Below are 26,155 nucleotides of genomic sequence, written 5' to 3'. Positions count from 1 at the left end.
TTTTTTATTGTCGATTTCTCTTTGATTACAATGCGCGCGCGACGCGAGAAACCGAAAACAATGACGCGGTGGCGGCCGCTGAAAGGGACAAAGGAGTCGCGGGAAGTTTGTCGATTCCATATTCATTAAACTGCGTGCGCGCGACGCTGTTGTTCGGCGCTTTTTTGGCAAGTGTGCTAGAGAAAAAGGCCTGGGCATTTCTTGCTCGTTGGTGTTTCGACAAACGAATGGTTTTGTATTCTGTATAGAAGAAGTCCGCTGACGAGTTTTCGACGCTAATTGATGACGCGTGTCTAGTTAAATAAAAATTGGTTTCGAATTCAATCGAACTTTCGGCACTGCGAGAATTTGGAGTGAAAAAGTTCGGGGGGAAATAGGATCACCCGTTATCGAGTCTTTCGACGCCAAGGTAAATAAATAGTTCTCGAAATTCCGAGTTTGGGACGCGACAGCGATTCGGAAGCGAAATTTCGAGTAACGACGCTGAAGTATTTCTAAACTTCTTTCGCTCGCAAGCGTACATCGAGTGTGTGTTCACGTCTTACGACTTCAATTTCTTAGTCACAGGCCGTATATCCAATATTTCGAAACTTCGTGCATTCATTCGGCCCAGTTATATACCGGCTTCTAATTTTCAATTTAATTTCCATGCATCTCCTTCTAAGGCACTCGCTGAGCGTATGCGAATAACAGTCGTCTCGAAAAAGACCAGAAAATCACGAGCTTAAAGATGCACAACGCCGACAATCAAAGTTTGCGGCGAGTTCCTTTGACGTCCCCTATCCGCAGCTGGTAATAATTCACTCGACGGCCACAGCCGCGATGAATATTGAAGTTGACGACGATTATACTCGAAACTCGCGCGCGTAATTTTTCAAAGGGAAGCCAGCAGCTTTTCCCGCTCCCCCACTCGAGCAAAGCTCGAAGCTAATTAGCGCGGCTTGGAAAAATAAATTAAGTAACTTTTTTCGCCAAAGGGATGCGCGTTAGTTTCCACAGCTGAAAACGCGCTTAAAAGGCCAATGTTTCTCTCGCTTCTATATAAACGATTCAACAGCGTGTTTATACTCGAGCATCATCAGGAAAGTTCCAGTGAAACACTTACGGCAAAGCCTCGACTCCTCCTCCCTGACATCGGCAATAATTTATTCAATTAGCTCAAGAGAGCGCTGGGCAAACACATCGACGAGTATCTCTCTCTCTCTCTCTCTCTCTCTCTCTCTCTCTCTCTCTCTCTCTCTCTCTCTCCTTCGACGCGTTTCTATTAAACTTTCATATACCGTTTGCACCGCACCGGAATACGTATTTATCCGTGACACGTCGATCGCTTTCTCCGTCAATATTTGCCCCTCGCGCGAGCTTTCCCTTACACACAGGGCTGGAGTGTGTAAGGCATGCGAGAATTCCGAGAACGAGTAAGGCGATACGACGCGCGCGCTACTGCTGCCGACTTTTTTTGCGTTTCTATTGACATTCGCGCGCGGCGCTCACGCGAGCGAAGGACAAGAGTCAACCTTATATAGGCGAGAGCTCTGTGTATCGAGGGGTTCATTTTTGCTCGAGCTCGTTCGCATTCTTATTTATACGGAGCTTATCCGATCGTTTCTCGCCGAGATAAAGAGGTAAACGACGTTTTCCTTTTTACTTACTTGCTCTTACGTTACCTTCGAGTCTTACGCGTGTGTATTAACAAATGATAGTCAGTTCGAGAATAAGAAGCTTCTCGACAACAATTTCTCAAAGGAAAAATCGCGCCGTCGACTTTCCAGACGCTCTTGTTTTTACGAGGGCGCCTCGACCACGAGCCCCAAGAGCGGCGGTCCCTTCAACCGGCAAAAAAGCCCGAGTGTAACCACCTCGGAAAAAGGGAAGAAGGAGCACATACGCACACGCAGAGAAACTGGAAAGAATGTATAAGAGCGAGAGAAAAAGAGAGAGGAGGTCTGCTCGCATTTGAAATCGTCCGGCATTCGAGCCGTGTATCGGCCTTCATCTCTCTCTCCCTCGCGCGTATATCTCATATCATTTCGACGGGGCGAAAAGCAAATTGGCTCGTAAAATACGCGCTCGCGCAGACCGGCGGCGGCTTTCCATTATTCGTCTTGGTTTATTTTCATTTTCCTTCCTCCGCCTTTGTTTTGCGCCAGCAGCAGCTGACGCTACACACATGTTCCGCTCGACAGTCAACCCTTTGGCGACATATTGGTATACGTGAGCCGCCGCTGTTTCATGTGTGATTTTTTTTCGTCAAGTCGGATATACCGTGTACGCGAGGAACGTTATATATACGTGTATAGAGTAATGCTGCGTAAAATCCGGAGGTCGACATTCGCATGCGCGAGGCGAAGCTTCGGCTGATAATTTTTTTTCCGTCGGAGTTTCTTCGACAGATTGGAAGTGTTTTTTTTCGTCTGTTTTTGGCACGTATTATTCTCGTTGATCCGCGTGTTTTACGGCTCGAGGATTTGCTGCTATGTTGAAATTTTTGTGAGGGTATTTCGATGATTAAAAAAGTTATAAAAAAATTATATTTTCGGATTAAAGGATCGCTCGAGTGCGGAATTCACCGGCAGTCGATAGATTTCTATTGTATTAGCGGAATATAAATTTGAACAAAATGATTGGATTTTGTTTGAATGATCAAATAAATTATTCTTACGCTTCACTGCCCAAAGTAATTACTCAGTTCATCAAGCTGAAGGGATTGAACGTGGAATGTAAGATGAAAAATATTTGTGTAAACGAATGAAGCAATAGAAGTCAGAATCGAAGTGAATTTCTGGTTACAATTCCAATGGTCGTCGAAGTAATATTTGCATGCAAATCTATTTATACATTTTTAATTACGAAACGCCCACTTTTCTTCTCAAAAGCAATCAACTTTCTTGATGGAGGAATTTTTTCCATTTTTCATTTACCTCCTTTTTAATTCACGGTTAACGTGCAGATTGTTTCCGGAATAATAAACTTCACAAAAGCTTATTCTATTTGGCCTTTCTCATTCAGCATTTTATTTCAGCAATTACAAAGCGAACTCGCGAGTTTCTTAGAATCTCTTCAAGCTTTTAGCCATGTGTGTGGTCACGCAAAAACAAGAGGTTTAAACGTTAATTTTTATGTTCGAAAGTTTCTCTTCTAAAAATCTAAGTATGAAACCATCAGATAAATCATAAAAATTTCACTTCAGCAGACGTTAATACACGCCATCTCTCCAACAAAGGCGCTGCATGAAAAAGCTCTACAACCCCATCGATTTACGCAGCAAAGAAATATAGATTCCTGCCGCTGTCTCTCGTTCAGGGGGCAAAAATGAAATCTCGAAGTTTGAGAAATCGCTGTTCGTCCGCTCGATTTTTCGAACTTCGTCTCTCTCTCTCTCTCTCTCTCTCTCTCTCGCTCGGATAAGCGACATTTCCTCTCAAAGCCATTCTCTCGCGTGATCGAACGGGACAGACAGATGCCGAGCTCGCGCGAAGAAAATAAAAGAAGCGCGATCCCGAAAATAAATGAGGGGAACCAACGGTTGAGAAGAGAAGGAATAAATTAGACGCCGCGGCGCTAAAGTTTTTTACGAGCCGAGTAAAGCTCGAAAACACGGCTGAGATTGCGAACAAAACGGGTTCTATCCTCTAAGAGTTTCGAGGGTGCAAAAGGGGTGCACGTGTACAAAAGTTGTTTTGCGAGAGAAAATCAGTTTGAACGATGTTAAACAAGCTACGAGCCTTGTTATTAAAGCCATGAATAAAGAAAGCTGAATTCGTTCTCGGTATAACCGAATTGTAACAACAGCACTCGCATGAATATTCATAAATCCGCGAGCAGTTAAGCTATTGTTGTAATAAGTTACAGACATAATAGCCATCGAAATATCGCGTTTAAAACAGTTCGTCCAAACCGTACTCCATTGTTTAGATTTATCTTGGAGTTTAAAGAGCAAACAGAAAATTAGCGGATTGGTTTGCTACGAAGTTCAGCAGCACTTTCCCCGGCAGCAGCACTGCGGTTCAACTCAAATAAATTTAAGCCAGTTTCTCTACCACAGCTACGCACCTGAGCCGCCGGAACGTTGAGAAATATCGTAATTAGCGGTTCGGTTTATTTCGTCGGTTCTTCGTTTGTTCTCTCGAGGAAAAATTTAATTTAGAGCCGGAGAAAAATTCTTCAGTTGGACTGGTGGAACTAAAGCCATCTACGGAGAGAAATATGCGCGAATCGCTCGCAGTCGCGCGTCAGACGGTCTAATGGAGCGATTTCCGTCAGTCCGGACGAATGGCGCTGCGTCGAGCTTAGTCTGTCTTACTTTTGCAGCCGAGCGGCTGTCCGTCTTCGTCTGTTTTGCCGCGCGCGAGAGATTGCTCTAGGGAAAGCCGTCTTTAGCTTCGTTTCTGGGGAATTGACTGATTGTCGTTTACTTATGATGATGTTGCAATGGATTTTTTATTGTGTACCTGGTGTCAGTGACCGCCGATAAATGTGGACGTGTGTGAAGGTACTCACCTGTAACAGAAATAGAAAATGAATATATTAGACACTGTTTATAAGTATAAAAGAATCAATTTATCCGCGCGACACATTTCTCAAGCGATGGAAATTAAGTCGAGAACTCGACTAAGGGAAAATCCTTCGGAGGCAACGTACGTTGGGTTCAGAGTCCGTATAAATTCGGAATTCTCAATTCCAGCCATACGAGTCCGGCCGGGAATGTGTCCATTCCTCTTTCGCGATCTCCAGCGATAAGCTAAGCGACCGAAACTACCACGGTACACCTAGCGGCTATTTCTCCTTCATTTTTTCCCCACCTCCTTCACGAAATAAGATGGAGATAGATGACGCTCGGTACCGGTTTAGTTCTTTTTTTTACTTCTCCCTGTTCCGCAACGCGCAGCCGTGAGATTTCAATTATTTTTAAGCGATTCGGTGCAATTAATCTTGCAGCCTTGAGAGGAGTCCAGCCAGAGCTCCTACTCAGGAAGGGTAACAAGTTGCTGCGCGCGGGAGAGCTATAGGGGTATGGGTCAAGCGATAAAGCCGAGATAAACATCGGGCGAAAAAGCCGGCGATCATGTCGGATCCAAGAAGCCGCGGTTAATGAACGACGCGTTAACTGCCGATTTATTACACGGCCGAGTTCGCTATCGTGCGTTAAGGTCTGTTTATTAATCGATGCAGGTATACAGCGTGCTATCAATCGATGCGCGCGTGTGCTTCTGGTTTTTTGCCCGTTTGATTAAAGCCGATGATTAGTTTCGTTTTTATACTTCGCTCACATGCGGTGTAAGCGAATTATTAAGCTGTTATTGCACACGGCTAAACGTCAGATTACGAAAGACGGATAGGTCGACGATGATCCAGCGATTATAGCCGACGATAATTAAAGTATACACGCGTCGGCTATAAATTGGAGAACCCGGTTATTAACAACTTCGGGACACAATCGAGAAACGCTGATAATAACTTGCAAATTAGATGCACACTCGGATACACCGTAGAGCGAGTGATAACAGTCAGCGACAAGTCAGACCTGCTCCGTTAAAAATTAGCCTCCTCCGCTAACGCGAGCATAAATTTTCCGCGCGATACGCATCGCTCAGCGAGAAAAGACGGGGTAATAACGAGAGCGGCATACGCATAAGCGATAAGCGGGTCGCGGTAATTTCCAGTCGGTATACCTTCTCTATATGAAGCCTTCCATCTTACGCCAGTCGACAACCCGCCAAACGACCTTCCCCCGAGAGAGAGAAAAAAGGAGGTGATGTACCCCGGCCGATCACTCGGAGCTTTTTGCATTCTGATGCCGCGCGGATGGAAAGTAAGGCTGAGGAGAGGGCGATATTCTATTGAGTGATTACGGTAATACGCGAGTTTTGCACGAGGTATCGGATATTCATAATTCGTCATTTATCGTCGGCTGATGCGGATTTCATATCAGGGAGAGGGACGTTTATGGGTATTTGCTTCGTAAAATATACTCCACCTGCTTTTTCGTACGCGACGTGCAAAGACTGCGGTTTTTCAAAAAATTCGCAGTGAACAACACATACCATCTCATATCGAACCCACCACAGCAGCAGCAGCACGAAATCAACAGTCCTCAAAACATTTCCAACTATACACGCACCGAGCCTTCATTCAACGTCGTATAGCCGCCTCGCTAAACTCACCTTCGTCACCAACCCCTCCATCATCTAATTTTCTCTCTCGTAGCACTATACCAGCCGGTACACATACGTACACATCCACACACGAGTGTATACATGTCCCATTGAATAAATCCCGCAAACACACATACACACACACGGGACTGACCTCGAAACGAGCACCTATTTTTCTTTTCCGAAGGGGGCTGCTGCATTAGAGAGAGAGAGAGAGAGAGAGAGAGAGAGAGAGAGACGGAGAGAGAGAGAGAGAGAGAGAGAGAGAGAGAGACGGAGAGAGAGAGAGAGAGGGATGATCTTGCCGCCGCGCCCGCCTCTAAAAATAGCAGCCGCGGCAGCTGGAAGGGATGGAAGGAATAGCGACCGATAAAGGAGAGAGAGAGAGAGAGAGAGAGAGAGAGAGAGAGAGAGAGAGAGAGAGAGAGAGACGCGGTAGGGGCAGAAGCGAAAGCAAGAGGAGATATCATCCCAAAGGTGTCGTGTGCAGAAGGGGTTTGCTGCTGCTGCTCTCTCGCGGGCGCCTTTGAGCGACGTAACCCTAATCGAGTACTTTCTATCAATTCGAGGGTGGTACAGCACACCAGAGCAGGTATAGAATTTTGAACCATTTGCACGATGACGTTTTGCTGCTTTTTGATTATGAACATTTGGGTCATCGTTGCGCGAAGCGTAGTAATTGTTTTTCATACGAGATATACATGAATTATTAAACGCGATCTGACGCTTATTCACGCTTAGAATAACTAACTAATGAATATCAATTATCATTTGTTGTTGACGTAATTAGCGTTATCAATACGATGATTTTCATTTTGCAAATAACTCGGTGAACTGTTAAACATTGTTAGCGAACGTTGTTTCATTGGTGATGCATTACGGTCCGATGTAACTGTTCCGTTGCACCGAGTCTGCAGTGTAGGGATTAACGAAGTAACAAGTATACTTATGAACTTCGAAATACTCTAATGATACACGAGTTTCCAGCAGTTTTGGAGGGCGATTCGGACCTGTACACTAAGAAGGCTTCCAACCAGACAATGGTCTTCGGTGTTGTAACGTAAGCTGATTAATTTGCTTGCAAATAGAAACTGTTATGAGTGCGCACTTGTCTGATAGTTGTGAATGATAGATTTTAATGTGCGAAACGAATTTTTATTTACAATTGTGGTACGTCAACGAAACAATGAAAAACACGAGCTTCGAAAGCGTTGCGAGCTACGTTTAATTTTAATACAATGTTTTATTTTTAAAGTAGCAATAATAAAATACACGTGTCAACAAGTAGAAAAAGTCGAACCCTCGTGTAACGCGACGTCGTATATTTCCGATCAGCAGGAAATATTTAAGTATTGATCTTATCAATCGTGTAGTCCCTTATACAGTACACGAATTCATACATTATCGTACATACATCTTTTGATTCGTATACGATTGAAATCGCTACTTACCATACAGCTCGCCCAAGCGGTATTATTATTATTATTATTATTATTATTTTTTTTTCATGTACCGACCCTTTTCGCGCAAGCTTTTATCCATCGCAGCTTATTCTTAGCAAGGCTTATTTTACCGGCCCGATCTAAAGTTTCGCGCGTGTGTACATCGAAACTTTCAGCGCAGTTCACATTTCTCTGATATTGGTTCTCTCCTCTAAAGTTGCTCAGCCCTCTTTGAAAAATGAGCTTCCAACTTTACTTTCTCTCTCTATCGCAAGCTCGAGACCGTTGATTTACGAGCGTTTCATTTCGCACGACACGATTCCGAAAATACCATTTTCAAATCATTTGTCGGCTTTTATATTCGTGGACATGCCACGAGGAGACTTTCAAATAAGGCGAATACCTATATAGGCAGCTCTGTCGAGTTTGTTTACAGCAAAGACCGCGAGAGGTTATTACGGAATCATGAGGTCTACAGGTAGAACACCGACGGATTCTCGATATTGAAGTGGAAAGTAATCGCTTTAGGCTGCTTAAATATTCAGACTAAAGATGATCGCGGGCATTAAATTTTCACTTCCATTTCCCGGATTTAGCGAGATTTCCCCCAAGAATATACGATAAATCCTCGGGTTTCTCCGTTCCACAGGCGAATTCGCGGACGTGATTTTTTGCCCGCGCAGCCCTTCCGTTTTCCAAAGCCCTGTGGCTCCCCGAATCTCATTTCCATTCGAACGACAGTTTATCAATCGATCGAGCGTGTAATTTTTAATTTGTCGCTGCGAGGCTCGCGCGACCTGGAAAGAAAACGATAAAATTGATTTATATCTGCCTACACTGTCTTGAGAAAAGCCTTTTCTTGACTTGATTTAGAGCCGACATGTCACCATAAGGAATAGAAAATCCGCGGAAAATAAAATTTTACGATAAAAACGGATGATTCTCACTACTGTTTTCAATTGTGTCATTAGAAATATTAAGCAGTAGGAAGCAACTAGTATTGACGCTACTGATCAAACCAGTACTTCTCTAAATAAAGTGAAATGGTAAATTTCCTTTGACTTGGTTCCCCTTAAGCTGGAGTGAGGCGGCTTGAGCGAGCAGAAAAAAGACCAGCGCAGAAGAAGCGGGGAGTCAGAGATAGACAGAGTCGGGAGGGCAAGACGTGTAACAGCCGGAAAATAGGGAAGTCGCAAAAAGCGACGCGTCTTCTCTCCCTTTCCCTGTATCTGACTACCGACGCTACAAGGGCGGTGCTCGAAGAAAAATGGGTCGTCGGTATAGCCCAAGTATAAATAAAGCTCGCTAATGAGCGAATCGATGTGGTGGAGTATCTCTATCGCCGGCTTGTTTAGTAATTATTTCGTCACGTTAATTAGTTTTGCTGGCGATATTCAACGCAATTAAATTTTGGACGGCCTGAAATGCATGAACGTTAATTTTATCAGATACTGTGTGTATCGAGTTCAAAGCGCGCGACTAGATGAAATGATTTTGACGTTTAAATTAGTCGAGGTTCAAGAAGTCATTGACCTGTGAAAAAGAAAGATTACTCTCGGAAACGAGCGAAGGGTGAATAATTTTCTTCTTATTCACTTTTACGTCGTCGGCGATGAAAACAGAAGACGAAATACGTATCAAAATAATAATTTACAGGCAGCCCCGCCAATTTTGCGATCCATAATAAAAAAATCCTGTTCTTACGTTCCCTTTTACGATGAACTGACCATTTTTCCTATGGCACGCGCTTTTTCACATACGCGATATTTTTATTTCGCTAGATTCCATTTTTTTTTTTATTTTTACAGAACGTCCCTCGTATTACACATTGGCTTTTCTATTTCTACCTGACGTATAACACACCCGCGCGGCGACAGACTGCGCGAAAAAATAAAAGTCTGCGGCGCGAGAAAAATTCAGCGACGCAAAAAAATACGGGGAAACATGTCATCTTTCTTTTTATGAGAAATAAAAGCTTTGATTACCGACAATGAAATCTTTCGCCCTCTTTCCACGCGATCGTCGAAAAATAAAAACTCGCACCTTCTCGGGTTTAACGCACTGCACATGTGTGTACTGGCTAAAATATGTGTATTTATTGCCTCGTAAAGGTATCGGCTCAAGAATGATTCGCGCATTATACCTGCGAGAAAAATTCCCGTATGGGATATACGATATTTTTATTTCTAGACGGAATTTTTCCGAAGCACTGTATTGGATAGTGCATGACGAGAAAGTGCCGGTCGTTCGTTACTTATCGAATTTATATACAACGGGTGAACGATTTAGACGATGTTTTCGAAACGAGGCATTTTCAGAAATTGCTGCTCAAATATATAGAGCATTGAAATAACGTGACCGCTTTCATCTCGCATACTCGCAATATTAACATACCATTTCCTTCATCAAGCTATATCCTAAACAAACTCGTATCTCTATTAAAGATTCTGAACTCCGCGCATACACTGCGCCATTCCATCACACGAGAAAATGCCAGCGAGAGGCGCGCGCTGTGCAGTCGACGGAGGAATTTGATTAGGATCCGATCGATCCTCGACCTATGAGGCTTGCACTCGAGACTCGGACTATGGAATCGTCCTGCTTTGTACAACGCTGTGTTGTATATGGTCCGTTTTGCTGAGTCGTGACGCTCGGATTATTTGGGCTACTTTGGTTTTTATCGGCGCGTGGTTTAGTGCCGGGATCCGACGCGTAAAAGCCGGGCTAAACGAGAAGAGCTTCGTGTATGTGCTATGGATGTTTTTTTCCTCGAATTTTTGTATTTTTCGAGATGACAAAAATTCGCGACAATTTCAATCCTACTCGTGAATTAATGAAACAGAGACGCTTTAATTGCCAAGTTTGGAGTCTTTTAAACTGGTTACTTGCGCACGCGATATTATTCATTATTCATCAAGCCTGTGCGAAACTTTCTCGTTTAATTACTTTCCAGAATAAAGGCGGTAATAACTCAGCAGACAAAAGTACGTCTTGAGAATTAATAAGGAAGAATCATTTTTAAACCTTTCACAGAATTATACCGACCAAGCAAAATGCAAATTCAAATAGACTGTTCCGATATACGGCTTCGATTGATGTACTCGATTTTCATATAAAAATTCGCCATTATTAGCAACTCAATTGCAATAAGGGTGAGTTCATCGGATGTATCGAGATACGTTATTCGAAACGCGAAAGAATTATTCGGTAAACAATACCGTCGATATTTGTACAGAGCCATCGAGTTTCGATGAAATATATTTGATATTGTGTGAAATGTGTAGTTTACCAACTACACATTTCACACAATATCAAATATATTTGGTAAACTACACATTTCACACAATATCAAATATATTTCATCGAAACTCGATGGCTCTGTACAAATATCGACGGTATTGTTTACCGAATAATTCTTTCGCGTTTCGAATAACGTACCTCGATACATCCGATGAACTCACCCTTATTGCAATTGAGTTGCTAATAATGGCGAATTTTTATATGAAAATCGAGTACATCAACCGAAGCCCCCCAAACAATCGTCGCTTTGTTGTCGCAACGTTTATCCGCAGTGATAAGCGAGTCGGTATAAATATTCGACGAACTGTGAATATGTATCTACATCCGTTTACGAGATATTCCGCGAAAATACACACACACACACACAAATTATTAATCTGGAATCGTTTAATACCTCTGCGATTTTATCCACTCGTCGCATCAAGCACACAATGGAGCGACGATTCAAAGTTTATTAAAATTCAACGCCGGAACCAGATTAAAGCGACGTTGTTTACTCGTATATCAGCCCGAATAAAAATGCAAATACACGACCCTCATCCTTACGACCTCCATAACGTCCGCGGCAAGAAAAGTTGTCTCGCAGATAAAAAATAAATATCGTAATAATCTCCGACAAAACTGGAAAACTTTCCACCACGAGCGCAGCTTTGACATCTAAATACGACCAATCCGGAATCCCCCCTACAATAATCGGCCGAGCTCGGCGGCCGCGTATGTGTGCATAAATTCGAAAAATAAAACTCCCTAATATCTCCCCTGTTGCGCATCACATAAATTCGTGCCAGCGCACTCTTTCTCTCCCCGACTGAAACAAACGACTCGATTCAACTCCATAAAGCCCGATAAGAGAATCTTCCGTAAAACACCCGGGAGAAGCTCGAAAGTTTCGTCTCTCTGCTTTATAACTGCGAAAGAAACCGGTGCAGTTACGATTTCGACGAGAGCAAGAGAGAGAGAGAGAGAAAGATTCTTCGAGAGAGGAAAAAGTGTCGCACACACCGCAACTTCCGTACGTGCATCGAGTCATAAAAACGGCCCCTCGTATATTTCCCCGGCTTTTTCTCGCACCCTCTTCTTTGCTCGCTGTTGTGTCTATGTGTGTGTGTGTGTGTGTGTGTGTGGACTCCTTTTTTCGTCGCGTCCTACGGGAAGAAGAGCGTATACGCTTTCCTTTTTGTTTACTGTGTCCACCGCGAGAGAGAGAGAGAGAGACCATACCTTCGCTCTCTTTGTCTCTGCTTAGCCGTTATTCCTTTCTCTTCGCGCGTTATATTTCTCCCGCAGTTTTTCGAATGTTTGCCTCCGCGTTGAATGATGCAATTCCCGCTCTTGGAAGTTCCGGAAAAAATTTGGATATTTCCCCTTTGAAAGCTACGCTGCACAAACGAAGGTTCTTTTCCGCTTCGGAAATGCGCGCGAAATTGGATTTTTCCTCTATATGTGCAGTTAACTCCGCGCGAAATTCTCTTTTAAGGCGTACGCCCGCTCGACCGCCGAAAGTGCGAAACGAAATTAAATTTGAATAATGTTTCGAACTCGCGTATGGACCTCTCCTCCATACGGATAAATAAACTATCCTTCGCGCGACAATGAAAAATCAAACAAGTCAACAACCCACGTGAAAAAACTCTGTCACCAGAAGAACTTCCATCTCGTCAGCGCCTTCATTCATCCCGCGGCGATTTTTTATCGCTCAAAAAGCCAAGCGCGGCGGCAGATTGATTCCGCAAGTTTGACTGAATGGCGCACTAGATTCCCCTATTCATCGCGGCGAAGTATAACTCCCAGGGCTCTCTCCCACGGCAAGTTTCCGTTGTAGCACTGCAGCTACGCCAACGTGCGGCGCATTCGAATATCTTATAGTGGGCGATATTACCGACGTGGCTTTTCGCAGCAATTCGAGTGTGCGTTATTATTTAATCAAAGGCAGGGTCTCGTTATTAAAGGGTAATTGAAAGCTCGAAAACGGAATCCCCGGCGACGACTTGATGAGGAAAAAACGCAATAAGAGCTAATAAACGCAATTGCAGGCGCGGAAAGGGACGAGGAGGAGGAGTGGGTAAACAGAGAAATGGAAACAGAGGACGACACACTCGACGCTTCGTGACACAGTGAGTACGGCCTCCAGACACTTTACACCCACACACGAACATACACACACATGTACGCAGACGAGCTTTCACGCGAGAAACTAGGCGAGAGTGTCTGCCGTAAAAAGTCTCTCGCGCGTGGAGAGAAAGAGAAAGTGTACCCTACTGTATGTATGTGTGTGTGTGCGTGTGTGTGTGTGTGTGAGCGGAGTGGAAAAAGTGCGTGCAAAGACGTGGAATACGTAACGCGCGCGCGCGCGCGAGAGAGAGAGAGAGAGAGAGAGAGAGGGAGAGAGAGATACTTTTATGGAACGGAAGATTTCGAGGGTATAAATAATTTAGCTGGCTCGCTCGTGAAATCGACGACTGTCTGCTTATACACATTCTGCATTTTCATGAGACTATGAAGCCTGCGGTTTTTACGCTGATCATTCGTACTATACACCGAATAAATTTCTGTAAAAACTGACGCAGTATAGCTACACAACTAGTGCACCAGCTCGGAAACGCTTAAAGAATGCGTAATAGCGTCTCGAACTCCGTATGCATCCGCAGCAGCAGGAACAGCTACTCCTCGACGGAAATCCGGTGACGAACGGCGCGAGAACTTGCAGAAGGGGGAGAGAAAAGGGTGTGTGCTAGTCTGGAGAATTTCCAAAGGGGGGCGGGTGTTACTCGTATAAAAGTGATGAGCGATTGTACGTGACGAGAAAGAGCGAACGGCTACTGAAGTTCGTTGCCGCGGTGCGAACTTACGAATCTGAGAGTCATGTTATTAGCGTCGAACTTGAGTCTGAGAAATGCGAGGGAGGATTCTACGAATTCGAAACTATACAGTGTGGTTGAGTTATACGTGAAAAGGAAATAAATAAATCATCCCAATCTAGTCCTCGAGGTTTATCGGTGTATCGAGCGACTACTGTGACTTCTTACCGTCCTGATAAGTATTGATTCCTCGAGGCTTTTTCTCCAGCTGCGAGGAGTAGTCGCTGCGTATTGACACGCAGGATACGCGCTAAGACACTTACGTCAAGGCGGTGTCCCGACGTGAGACTTTTATCGAAATGAAAAACGCCGCTGGCTTATCGCTACTTCTATTTATAGTCGAATTATTCAGACCTACTAGTCTTTTATCCTCCAAGCTGAAAATAAAAAAACTTCTTTTCTCTAAAATTTTTCCAAAAATCAAACCTTAATCAACGATTCCAACATTCCAACCCCCGACGACCTTGTAAACTTCGCCGACCACTAGCATCGCCGATTACATCGTATAGTAGTGGCACCGAAGCCCGCAACGACATTCTCCTCTTTTGGCGAGGGCCATTTTTTACACAGACTGTACCACCGCAGCCGCGTGGCTAACACATCCTTGGCACGCGAGAGGCGAGTTTCACGCGCGAGTCTAGTATATATATATATATAGAAAGTGGCTCGACGCACAAGGCGTGGATAGCACGTCGTCCCGGTGTATAATGATAATAAAGCGTTAATGAGATATCGGCCCGCGCGAGCGACCGGCGTAAAAACAAACGGCAGAAACTGTATAGGGGCTGTCGACGCCGCGGTTTACGCGCGCGGGCTACTATGACAATTTAGTATCTCATTTTTCAAATTACTCTAAAGTCTGATTCAGCTTGAGAGAGTGATGATACTGTTTATTAATTATCGACCATACACCGTAAAACTATTAATCGAATTGCGTAGATAAACGGGTGTGTAGAGAACTCATCAAGGTTGAGGAGACCCTTTTCAAGAAGCCGCTCGTGGAACAGGTTGCAGAGACGCGCATTCGAGAGGAGCAGGAAATAAATAGCCGCTTCCGTGATAAATTATGAAATTCGCGGGATAATGGAACGTGTTTGTCGGAGTATGGCAACCGAGTACACTTCTCGTGTTGCCTCTTGAAGAGGGTCTTGTCACGCTGGCGATGCTCCAAGCTCGAAAAAAAAGAACGACAAATCAGATGTGAATGGACAGACGTATAGGTGTGGGTAACAGATGCCATTACTCTCCAGGGGCTGGTCTCCGCGTTGAGTGTCATGATTGATGCGTTGTGTACTCGAACGAAGACAATCCTTCGAATATTACCGACCGCGCGTTCACGTTCGCTTAGCGATTATACACTTATAATTGAAAGTCCTCAGGGAAGACTCGTAGTTAACTCTGAAACGAGCTTCGCGATCCAATCTGCATCTCAAAGAGCTCCGCGTACTCTTTTAAAAATCCAAGTTATTATCCAGTTATGTTTCCCCCGCTTTTGGAAAAAAGACGATCGCGCGAGAATGAGATATGCATCTATAATACCAGCAATACGTCCGTCGGTGCGAGAAAAAAAGTCAAAATAAATAATCGAGAGGCGGAAAAGCGCAAAATCTCCAAATCGAATTTCTTTCTCATCGTCGACGGGGCGGAATTGAAAAACGAAGCTAAACTCCGTACGGTGTATAGAGGGCGACGAGGTGGTGTGCGGCGCGGGATATCGAGTCTCTCCGGCCATTAGGTGACGATCCGTCGCCTGTTCTCTCTCGACGTCGAGTCCACTTTTGCGCGAAAGAGGAGAGACTGCGCTGAAAATGGCCACTCTCGTTAGCAAGTCGGCATCTTATATCGGTCCGGCGAAGTGTGTACGGTGAGGGCGACGCTTGGGCAGAGGTTTTTAAATTCGCCAATTCCAGAGAGTGAGACGTTTTCCTTCCTGACCCCTTTTTCTCAGAAATAGTGTTGTACCAACTGTAGGGGATTTTTCATTGTATTTCTCGACGCAATTTCAACATTCGATTGGAGGAGCACAGCGCGATAATTCCATTTTTCAATTTTCGAAAAAAATAAATAAGCCGCAAGCTCCGCAAAGAAAGCGCACACGGCTCTTGGCCAGCGGTTCGGAAATCACCGATCGAGTCTCGCGCCTGCCCTCGCCATATGGATTTTCCCCTCCCTTCGTGTCGCGCTTCGATTTTCACGCTCGACCAGCTTGTCATCGAGCCTCGACCTCTCTGCGCCGTTTTTAGCTCGAAGCGCCGGCGACAACGCTGCAGCGCACTTTTCCGCTGCTTCTTTCATTGTTTTTCCGAGCCGGCCGAGATACATAGTTTTTTTTTATTCGTTGGCGCGGCGTGCAGTGTTATGAATGTATCGAGAGGACAAGCTGCTGTCTGGAATGGAGTTGAAAATATGTCGGTGTGATTGTGATTTTGTAGGCGAATAGAATGTAATGTAGTTTTGGACTCACGTATTGATGGTAAGACTTAGAAGATAGGTTTTTTCTCACCTAAAACAGAAAGAAAAGCTATCGTTATTATGGTTTTACGTTGTTGGTCTTAAGATGGTTTGTGGAAGATGATATGTTCGATGTTTCACCTAGTTCTATGTTTAAAAATGTTCGAGAAACTCTGTGAGATCGATTCGATTTCCCCGCGTTCCCTTTTGCACTTGGATTTTTCAATGTGTTTGTCGCTTCCCATATTCCCTTGGATATTGGCTTCCTTTTATATTTGTTTTATCGTTGAATTTGCATCTCACTCGCGGCAGAGAGATACAACTTTGATGTCAGAGTAAGGAAATGCAGAATTAAGCCCGCACTTTTCCTCGACGTTCGTAAAACTTGTCAAAGGCGAAAAAACAAGGAAAAGTAATCAAATCTTATCGTGTAAAACTTCGCCTTCAAAAGAGAGCTCGATTATTACGTTAGACGAAAAATTGTTAATTTATAATAGTTTTAATTCAAAATGAACGTCTAATGATACACTCGCTTAATTCCACCCTCGAAGTCAGCATGATCCATCACACTCTCAATTCACGCAGTCACGGTCGACCCCTTTTCAAATTAAATCAGCATCTCGAAAAACTAGACCCCAATTTCCCTAAACCGAAGACTCACTCGCAACTACAACGGCAATTTCGCTCCTCAAAAGTCCCACAGTAGTAGCCTACTGCACGTCTATCCTGTTCAACTTTCTTTCCCAAACTTTTTCCAGCTTTCCAATTCAGCCGGCTCTTTCCCTCGCTCACAGTAACCGAGTTCTCGAAAAAGCTGGCGCTCACGAACCTCCCCCCGGAATGACACGGCGGATCCCCTGCTCCGTGTCTCTCGCAAAAAGCTGCAATTTAACAGGAATTCATGGCACCGATGGCAGGCGAGAGAGAGAAAGCGACTATAAGGGGGCCGAATCAAGGGGTCTCCCGCACGAAATGAAGATGCCTCCGTCTTCCATACCCGAGCATTTTGTTTTCCACGTCGCTCTCTTTCTCTTGGGCGGAAAATCGAGTTAATTCTCAGAGGAGAAGCCGATAATGTGTCAAGGAGCGACACACAAAAGCTCGGGGCGGTAAATTGAAAAAACTCTCGTGTCGCCGGCTTTTCAGAGATGCAGCGCCGCCGCGGGGACTTGACGCGTCTGAGTGAATGGAGAAGACGGAGAGGGAAGAATAGATCGCGAAATTGGGAGCGAGAGGAGATGAGACGACGAGAGAATGAAATAAGCTGAAATGGTTTCTTATTATAATAAACCGAGGAGAGAGGAGTGCGTACTGCTCCGCTGGGTCTTACACACCGCCTTTCATACTGAGGGCCGTCGTTAACTCGAGCGAAGTGGATGGATGCGCTTGTAGCTATACTGATGGCGGAATTTGTTGAAAATGTAATTAGGAGGATTGAGCAGTGTTTCTTTTATACGATTTTCGGACTGAAAGGTATAAGGCTATATCTATACTTTATCGGGAATGAGAGGATGATGAAAACGTTTACATGCAAATGATTTCATTCGGCGAGAAAAAAAAAGAATTTCATCAAATACTGGCCTGATATTGGGCCGATACTGGTTCAATAAACGTCGGGTAGACGTTATCGTGGCAGCAACGCTCCATTATTGGCACAGTAGTTACGTTCATATCGACGTCAATAAGTAAGCGATTGTGTAATCTCCCAAACATTTTTCTGAAAAAAAAATGAAGAAGAAAAGCGTCAGATATTATAGACGTATGGGCACTGACTGAAAAATACTGCTTTTCTGTTTTTTACATCAGACATAAAATACTAGATTCTAAACACCACAGCAATATTTAATCACTATTGACATAACTACTATTCAAAGCTTCTCTAACTTTAAATAAATTTAAACAAGAGCGACTCAAGAATCGGGGACGGGTAAAGGCAAAGAAGGAAAAGCAGCTTGCCGAAGCCCAGAAAACAAACGAGATAGAGCAGTAAGAAGAAAAGAGTAGGAGAGACAAGCTAGAGGAGGAAAGAAAGCGTGATGAGACTGTGGAAGCGAGAAGATATCCACCAGATGGTAACGCAAAGCCGTAAAAATTCCGTAACGAAATTTCAATCCCCGGATTCAAAAGGAGCTTTTTTCTCTCTTTCCCGGAAGTCGTACTCTTCAACCGCAATTTTCTATTCGATATCATAGAACTGCTCGGCTATACGCTTCGATCAAAGTGCAAATAGAAATGAGATCGTGTGCTAAATCCTTTGATCGAATTAAGTTATTCGCGTCTCTTGATACTTGAGCTGAAAGCAGTTTGAAGAAAATGCCGCGACGATTCGTGTGTTTTACTCGGATCCACTGAAAGCTCTTTAATTATGCAGAGGTACGTGTAGGGTAAAGCGCAGTTAACGCGATAGAAAAAAGCACTAACGCGATGCAAACTAATCGAGCAGACGTAAAAAAACTTGAAGTAGCAAACAGTCTAGTCAGTAGCACTTCGGTGTAATTAAAGCTGCATCAAATATAGCAGTTCGTCTCTGAATTAGCGAAACTAAAAGGGATCCACTTTGAGTGCAGCCGACCAAGGGAGATCCGAATGAGAGATTTAAGAATGACAAGTGCTAGAGTTTTAATACCGTCACCCTTTAAAAGCTGAATAATTTTTCCTTCGACACACTTCGTAATCGACATGGACATACAAAATTGATAAAACTGTGCTTTCATGCTTTCATATCAAACATCAAATCCCACGAATCGTGCAAACGAACAAATAAAAGCACCTCGACATGCAAATAGTCAAACAACACACGTAAAAATGCCCCCAAAGCCCAAATGAATAAACACAAGCTCAGCCTTCAGCGAAGCGCTGAAAACTCGAAAGGAGCTTTCCCGGTTTAATTAATAAACTTGCGTGCTACAAGTCCCGAGTGAAAGCGCGAGCGAGCGAGTGCCCTCCCTTCCCCCCTGCCCGGGCTAATCAACATCGAACTTTAATTAGATGCCAATGTTGAAGTTTTGCGATAAGCAGGCATCCTATAATAATAATGACGATCACGGCAAAAACGCTAATTGTACCCAATAATGGCAGGGTTTAAAATTATCGAAGACTCTTGAAGAGGAGCATCCACTCATGTTGATACTCCATCGAAACGATAGAAAACATTATTGACTTCGGTACTCTCTCTCTCTCTCTCTCTCTCTCTCTCTCTCTCTCTCTCTCTCTCTCTCTCTCTCTTTCTCTCTTTCGCCAAGACTCTAATCTATACACAGCATATATCGAAGACCAATGCCGAAAGGAGGTTAACAGATTTACTAAGGCGATACAGATAACGAAGCTTCGAAAACTAGTCCACCGCGTCAGGCAACTACCTCGCAAACTACAATAAAGACTCTCTCTGAATCGCGAACTCTCTTTCTCGTAAACACGTCCTCCCAAGACATTATTAAGAACAATATCTCGGCTCACCCTTTGCGAGCGAAGAATTCCGGAGGCTATACACTATTCACTCGGCTAGAAGTGTCGACACGTTGTCGCGCGTCGTCAGGCCTATATAGGCATCTCCTGGGACACCCACACACATAGTGTTGTGGTAACAGGAGTTTGGCCGGATACATTATTAAACGCGGGGATAGCCGGTGCTTCTGACGAGGCTCTGGGTTTAATGATTCAATGGCCGGAGAGTGAGATAAATGGTGCTAGTACTGATGCAGCCCAGTTGATGGCTGTTTGAAAAGGCCTGTAGTTGTGTTGGTGCGGTTGATATTGCGCGTCCAGCTGTTTGCTTTAGCGTCGATTTGATCGAATCGTCGTGACTATTAAACGCAGCTTTCGTTCTGCCGAACTTAGAAACCAACGTACGCGTGTAGGCTAACCCAGCGAGAGAAAAAGTTCGAAAACTCGTTGTAGCAAATTTCCGCTAAATCCGCGCGCTTCGTCCGTAATAAAGCAGAGTAAAAAAGCACAGCGAGATATATAGACTCTTCTAAGTCTCTCTTTCGGACGCTATAGCACACTGGCACGGCAGGATACGTTAATTAAATTCCATTTATCCTGATTGCGATCTGGAAAAAGCTGGAGAGAGAGAGAGAGAAAGAGAGAGAGAGAGAGAGAGCCGGAGATGGAGTATATGGAACTCGCGCGCACTAGCGCTAAATTGTACACAGATCGCCGGAAATTCGTGCGCGGATCTTGTCTACGCGAGTGTGCGTATGTAAAGCTCTGACTGGTAAAAGCCTGAGTCGGCACAAAGAAAATAAGCAGTTGAGGAGAGCCGAAGCTTCAAGCCTGAAAGAGACTTTTCCACTCCCGTTGGGTCTCGTAGGCACTTAATTTGTGCGCGAGTTGAATCAAGACGCCGTGTTCGAATGTTGGATAATACCTTTATACTCGTCACCCTAATATACGCAGAGTCTGCAGAGAAAGAGAGAAAGTCCGATAAGGCAGCTTCGATCTTGGAGGAAAAGTCCACTCGGGGTGTTCATCCGTCGAGGAACGAAGGAGCACTACTGTTCCAGAGCGCAAAATTCTCCGAGAGAGAGAGAGAGAGAGAGAGAGAGAGAGAGAGAGAGAGAGAGCGAGAGAGAGAGAGAGAGAGATTCATTATGTGGGTGCAAGTCGACGATTTCCCTCGCCCCTTTCGCTGATAAACGCACATATAGGTCCGTCTTGCGGCAGATATGCGGGAGAGTATACGACTCGTCGCACACGTGCGCCACACGTGAGGGAGTTCAGTTGGGATTTCGGGCTGTAGTAGAGATGGGAAAGTGACGGAGGGTAGGTTGGATCATTAATTTGAACGGAGAGAGAGATACTGGCTGGAGAGAGAAGTTGGCGAGGTAGGAAGCTTGTAATTAAAAGTGGACCAACAGAGCTTCGCTGCGCAGTTGCTCGGGGGGAAACGGCCGAGGTGTGTGCGTTTAATTATGAGCCGGATATACGTGGGCTGATCTCCTTTTTTTAGGAAATGTAGAACGATTGGCTGCTCGTTATAATTTTATTGCACCAGACCCAGTTAATCAGGGTAATTAGCTTGAGGTCGACGAGCTTTAACGAATTCTATTAATTGGACGAGCTTGTATTCGTACGATAATATCACTGAGCAAGAATCTCAACAACAACAACAGCGTCTGCTCATTTCCACCCGAAATACCTCCGAGAACAAGCAGCTCGCGCAATATCTCAAGTGTCTCGAGAGTCCCGAATTTCTCGCGAAAACCTCGACAAAACAGCTCCCGCGCACTTTCCCAGTCCATTACCGTGCCTAGCAAGCCGTGTCATAAATCACGAAAAAATGATAACCCGAGAGAGCTGCCGAGAGAGTAATGTTCCCGCAAGCACTACACACACACGGAAACAGGGGAGGGGGCGACGTCGCGCACTAGGAGGGATATCGAATTAAGGCCACCTTATCGAGACTGCAGCCAGTGGTAGCTCTTACTCTCTGCACCTGCAGACCCCCGAAGTTACGCGGATTAGGTTTATCGCGTGGTACACGTATACAGCCGACTCCAGGGGAGAGGGAGAGAGTTCGGTTAATTGAGTCGCCCCTAATTATTGACACGACGCTGTACTTGCGTGCGCGACGTCTTTCGCGTGAGTGAGGTTCGGGAATTTTCGAGGCGAGTTATCGGCTCGCGGCTGTTTATTTACTCCCGCACCCGGGACACGTTATCAGCTGATGAAACGAAATTAGTCGGTAGATTAGCTGCGGTTCGATGCATCTCGAGGCTGTGTGTGTACGGAGACTTTATTTTCGTCGAGCTTAATTTTTCACTCGGATTCGTTCGAGAGCCGTGCACGCGAACCGTTGATTAAATTATGCGCGGCGAAACTCGGGGGAAAAACAATTAACAAGCTTATTAAGCCGTCCAATTAATTTTTTTCAATCGTCCAGCCCATTTTACGAGCTTAAAAATTCGAAACGAAATTAAATTTATAGCCACTTGCGAAAAGGTGGAAAAAAAAAACCCTATTCTCCCTTCGGTCAGCAAAAAACCAGACAACTTTGGCTGCGATACGCGCGCGGCCCTTTTTTCAGCCTCGGTTGGCAAACTAATTTTCAGCGTAACTCGCGCACGCTGACCGGGAAGCAAAAAATAAATAAAGCGGGTCGCGCGCAAGCTCTCGAGAGAGGAAGAGTGTCAAAAGGAGTCGAAATTAGCTGCGAACGTCATGAGCAACGTTGACGAGAACGGCTTAGCAGATTCGCGCGAAAGTTGAAAGAAGAGAAGCGGGGGGACGGCGGTAAAAGTTGGTCTACCTCTCTTAATTAATTTGCCGTGGATCACGGCGCGTTATGTGGATTACTTCGAGGAGCTTTCGATGAAGCGTCGAAACTAATGATAAGCTCGTAAAAGAGCTGCTTCGCGTGCGCCGATTAATTACTTAGCAGAGCCAATGTTAATAAGAGTTCCGAAGGTCAGAGCAAAGTTTCACAGTCGTACTACAATTCAACGATGAAAAAACTTCGAAACAACGGCGAATACAAACAGCTAGAGCGTTGTTCAAAGTACACACGCGCGCTGCAACGAAGCTTAATCGCTTCTCCGCGGAAAAGACGGTCCCTGACGAGCCCTTTAACCTTCAGCGCTTGAAATTTCGAGTTGCTGCTGCGCGGAGTTTGAAAGAATTTCAATTTCAAACTAGCTACGGAACGGCTACATGCGGGCTTTGGAATGCGGGCGAGTCGTTAGCGCCGCGGAAAAAAGTTAACGAGAGAAAAAGAGATGTGAGAAACGCGGGGCGGCCGCGAGTAATTGATGCTACTTTGGTCGAGGAACGTATGGAACGGACTATTTTTTGTTTTGTTGTTTCGTCGCGCATGCACGGCGGGCTCTGATTTAATTGCCGCTTTTGTGTTTTCATTTCGGGACATATTTCGCGCACGATGAATCCAGCTGAGCTTTTCGCGAAAGCTCGGCCGAAAAACTTACGCCGAAGCTGTTAAACACATTCTCAGGTCGTGAAAATGATGTTGCGTTCCTCCCAACTACTGTACGTTACGGGGAAAAATCCTTCTCCACATCCGCGAGGAGTAAGATCGCGCGAGCTATAAAAATAAATGACGCCGGTATTTAAGGATGCAATTAAGACGCGAAGCTAGATTGAACGCGAGTTTCTTTCTTCGAGTCCCCGCGCGTGCGCGTTGACTGATTAAACGACATTTTTCGGAACCCGCGCTTTTCTCTGCCCGAAACGTACTCCGCTCGTTTATCGTTATTAACTCAGAAAGCGTTATTAACGACTTACGCTCGTGGCACACGGAGAAAAGACTACAATGCTCGCGACTGACACACACTGAATCGTTGCGTACATTAGATTACACGCGAAGCGAGTAACGGTCGAATCAAGGACTAATCTGGCCCGACTCATTCAGAATTAACAATGCAGAGCCGGAATCACAAAACCACCGACGCAGCTCAATCCCCCAAAATTAATTATCCCTCCCGTGTGCGTATATGCATATTCAGCCGTTGAGCCGTCTCCATTACACGTACGACCAAAATCCCAAGAGGCCTAGCTCGGACCTTATACGGTATGCACGCATGTCATCGCCCATAGTGGATTCTCTCGCCACCGACGTCGTCGCCGTGTGTGTTTGTGTGTGTGTGTGTGTGTCAGTAGGAAGGATCGATGCGTCGCCGGCGCCATTTTGCCGTCATCCTCCTACTTCTCCCCCTCAGCTGACGATAACGTTTAATAGATTATCCGGCTCGCACGCGAGCCGCTCGAGAGCCTGTTGCACTGGCCGCTTACTTATCGCTTTCGTCTTATACGTAATTTCGGACGAGGTGTATGTGCGCTTGGAGACGCGCAGCGTGGGAATAGCTTCGATTATTCATCGCTGTTTAGCCGCGGAGGTGGATTATCCGAGGATTTATCGAGCCGAGGTAGACTGCTTTGCTGTTTTTTGCGTTTCTTCTGCGGAGGAGAGTTAATCTCGTTGGTGGGGAGCTTTCTATGGAAAATTGAAGCGGAGATTTTGTTTATTCGCGTCGTAGTTCGTAGGATGAAAAATAGAACGTTGTCTATGATGACTATTCGAGCCGGCGGACTGAGGTTCCCCACGAGGAAAATGAAACGGATAAGGTAAATATTGAATTAGACCATCAAAAATGTACGAGTCGGCATAGGGCTCGGGTATACTCTAGAAATTGATGATGGCTAAATTATTCAGCGGCCGCAACCGTTTTTCGATATCACGCGTTTGGCTAACTAAATAGTAATCAACCCGAATGCCTGACTATGCGTATTTGCCGAGTACACAGAGTAAAACCTGAAACGTCGCTTCCACGGACTTGCGATAATCCGAGTGGCAAACGCGCCGAAGAAAAAGCGTCGCAGCGCTCTATGCGCGCTTGTCGTTTTTCATTGTTGTCGCTTTGCGGAGCTCTGCACTGGCTTTGACGCGGCGTTAATGGTTCGTTAACGAAAGGCGAAGTGTCGCTCGCGACGATAATGCGCAGCGGCGAGGAAATTAAGCGCACGAGAGAGAGAGAGAGAGAGAGAGAGAGAGAGAGAGAGAGAGAGAGAGAGAGAGCTGGAGACGATTTTATTCCGTTTTTATTGCGCGAGCTGAGCTGGCCGCTTATTTGAATTTCGCCTCGAGCTGAAGCCTCTTTTTAGCGAGGAATATTTTATGGTTAATATTTTTTTTTTGTTACTCTTCAGATTTAAATTCACCTGAAGCTCTCGTTATCTCCGGAAACGGGAAATTGAAATTTGTGGATAAAATATAAGTCCTGATGGATGGCACTTGTTGAATTTCATGAAAAGTATACATAGGACATAAGTCCTGACACAGTTCGTCCGCGTCATCTCAACCCCTTTTCGTCCACACCGGCAAGTTCCGAATTAGAAAAACACCAGCTTTCGAAAACGAATTTTCAGAATTCACTGTAAACAAAACCACCGTTGTTTCGTTCGATACGCACACATTCGCGTATGTTATTTCCGCGCGCACTCGAAAAACGTGTGCATATTCACTGAACCGAATCGTGTTCCAGATCGAGTGTACAGAATTTACGGATTTTTGAGCTCGAGCACGCGGACAATCAGCTTCGATTATCCAATGAATCGCGGTGCGCGCGCACGGAGATTGAGCCATTATTGAAAGCGATGCTGTGTGTGGGGAGTATAAAAATAAATGAAAATTTACCCAACCGCTTTGCCGTTGTAATTCGGCGCGAAAAACATAATGGAGAAACCTCGAGTTTACTTATAAAAAGAAAAATTTTAAGCGTAAACTCGCGATAACGAGCTCTGTGTATTTTTGCCCTTATCGCTCGGCGCGATCAATCCTCCCTGCAATAAAACCCCTCGAAAAAAGGCCAGCTGCTAACCAAATAACGGTCGATCCGGTCCTCGTCGACCCACAACCGGCCGCAGGCGGGCAAACGAAGCTGCCGCTCGCAATATAAAGACAGAGAGAGGAAATCAAAACCCCGAATCCCGACGAGCGCAACAGAGACATCAGCGTCTATACTCCCCACACACACACACACACACACACGCACACATACACACACGCGTACTCTCGCGGCACAGGCCGATAGAACGTAAATATCCGGGGCGTCCCTCCCCTGAATGCGTCAGAGGGAGAGAGAGAGAGGGACAGGCGCTAACCATATGGAAATCGATTCCTGCGGCTCGCGTCCGTGACTCGTCTTTCGCGCCGCCGCGATTATCGGCGTTAATTATGAGCGGCGATATGGGCATTCGGTGCGGGAAAGGGAGAGGACGATACGCTGCGTGACGCTTGAAGAATAGAGGCTCCGGCTCTGAGTTCTGGATGTATGGGATCGGGTCGGCGATACAGTTCGAGGTAAGCGTGGGTAACGCTCGCGAATATACGACGAGTTTTGTGTATATAGTTTGTAATTATTACCTTATGCGCGAGGCTCGTGAAAATTGTACGGCTTAGGGAAATTCAGGCACCCGAGTTTATTAAAATATTCAGGCT

The 26,155-nt window shown here is 45.1% G+C and overlaps 1 protein-coding gene across 6 annotated transcripts in view; it reads right to left on the bottom strand.

The window, feature by feature from the left end:
• LOC100122833 (dopamine receptor 1) overlaps nucleotides 1-26,155 on the bottom strand; it is a 151,137-nt gene that overhangs the window by 60,566 nt on the left and 64,416 nt on the right. For 3 of the 6 annotated variants that reach the window (XM_016985861.2, XM_032600673.1, XM_031931149.2), the window contains one exon: nucleotides 17,785-17,920. The exons of the other annotated variants lie outside the window; for them this stretch is intronic. In XM_016985861.2, coding sequence (XP_016841350.1) covers nucleotides 17,785-17,916 — 132 coding nt within the window. In that variant the 5' untranslated portion in view covers nucleotides 17,917-17,920. The remainder of the gene's footprint in view (nucleotides 1-17,784; nucleotides 17,921-26,155) is intronic. 6 annotated transcript variants of the gene reach the window in all.

The sequence above is a fragment of the Nasonia vitripennis genome, chromosome 5 (assembly GCF_009193385.2).
Source record: "Nasonia vitripennis strain AsymCx chromosome 5, Nvit_psr_1.1, whole genome shotgun sequence".
Lineage (NCBI taxonomy): Eukaryota > Metazoa > Arthropoda > Insecta > Hymenoptera > Pteromalidae > Nasonia > Nasonia vitripennis.
The sequence above is the reverse complement of the archived record's forward strand: the minus strand, read 5'-3'. Positions and strand labels throughout refer to the sequence as shown.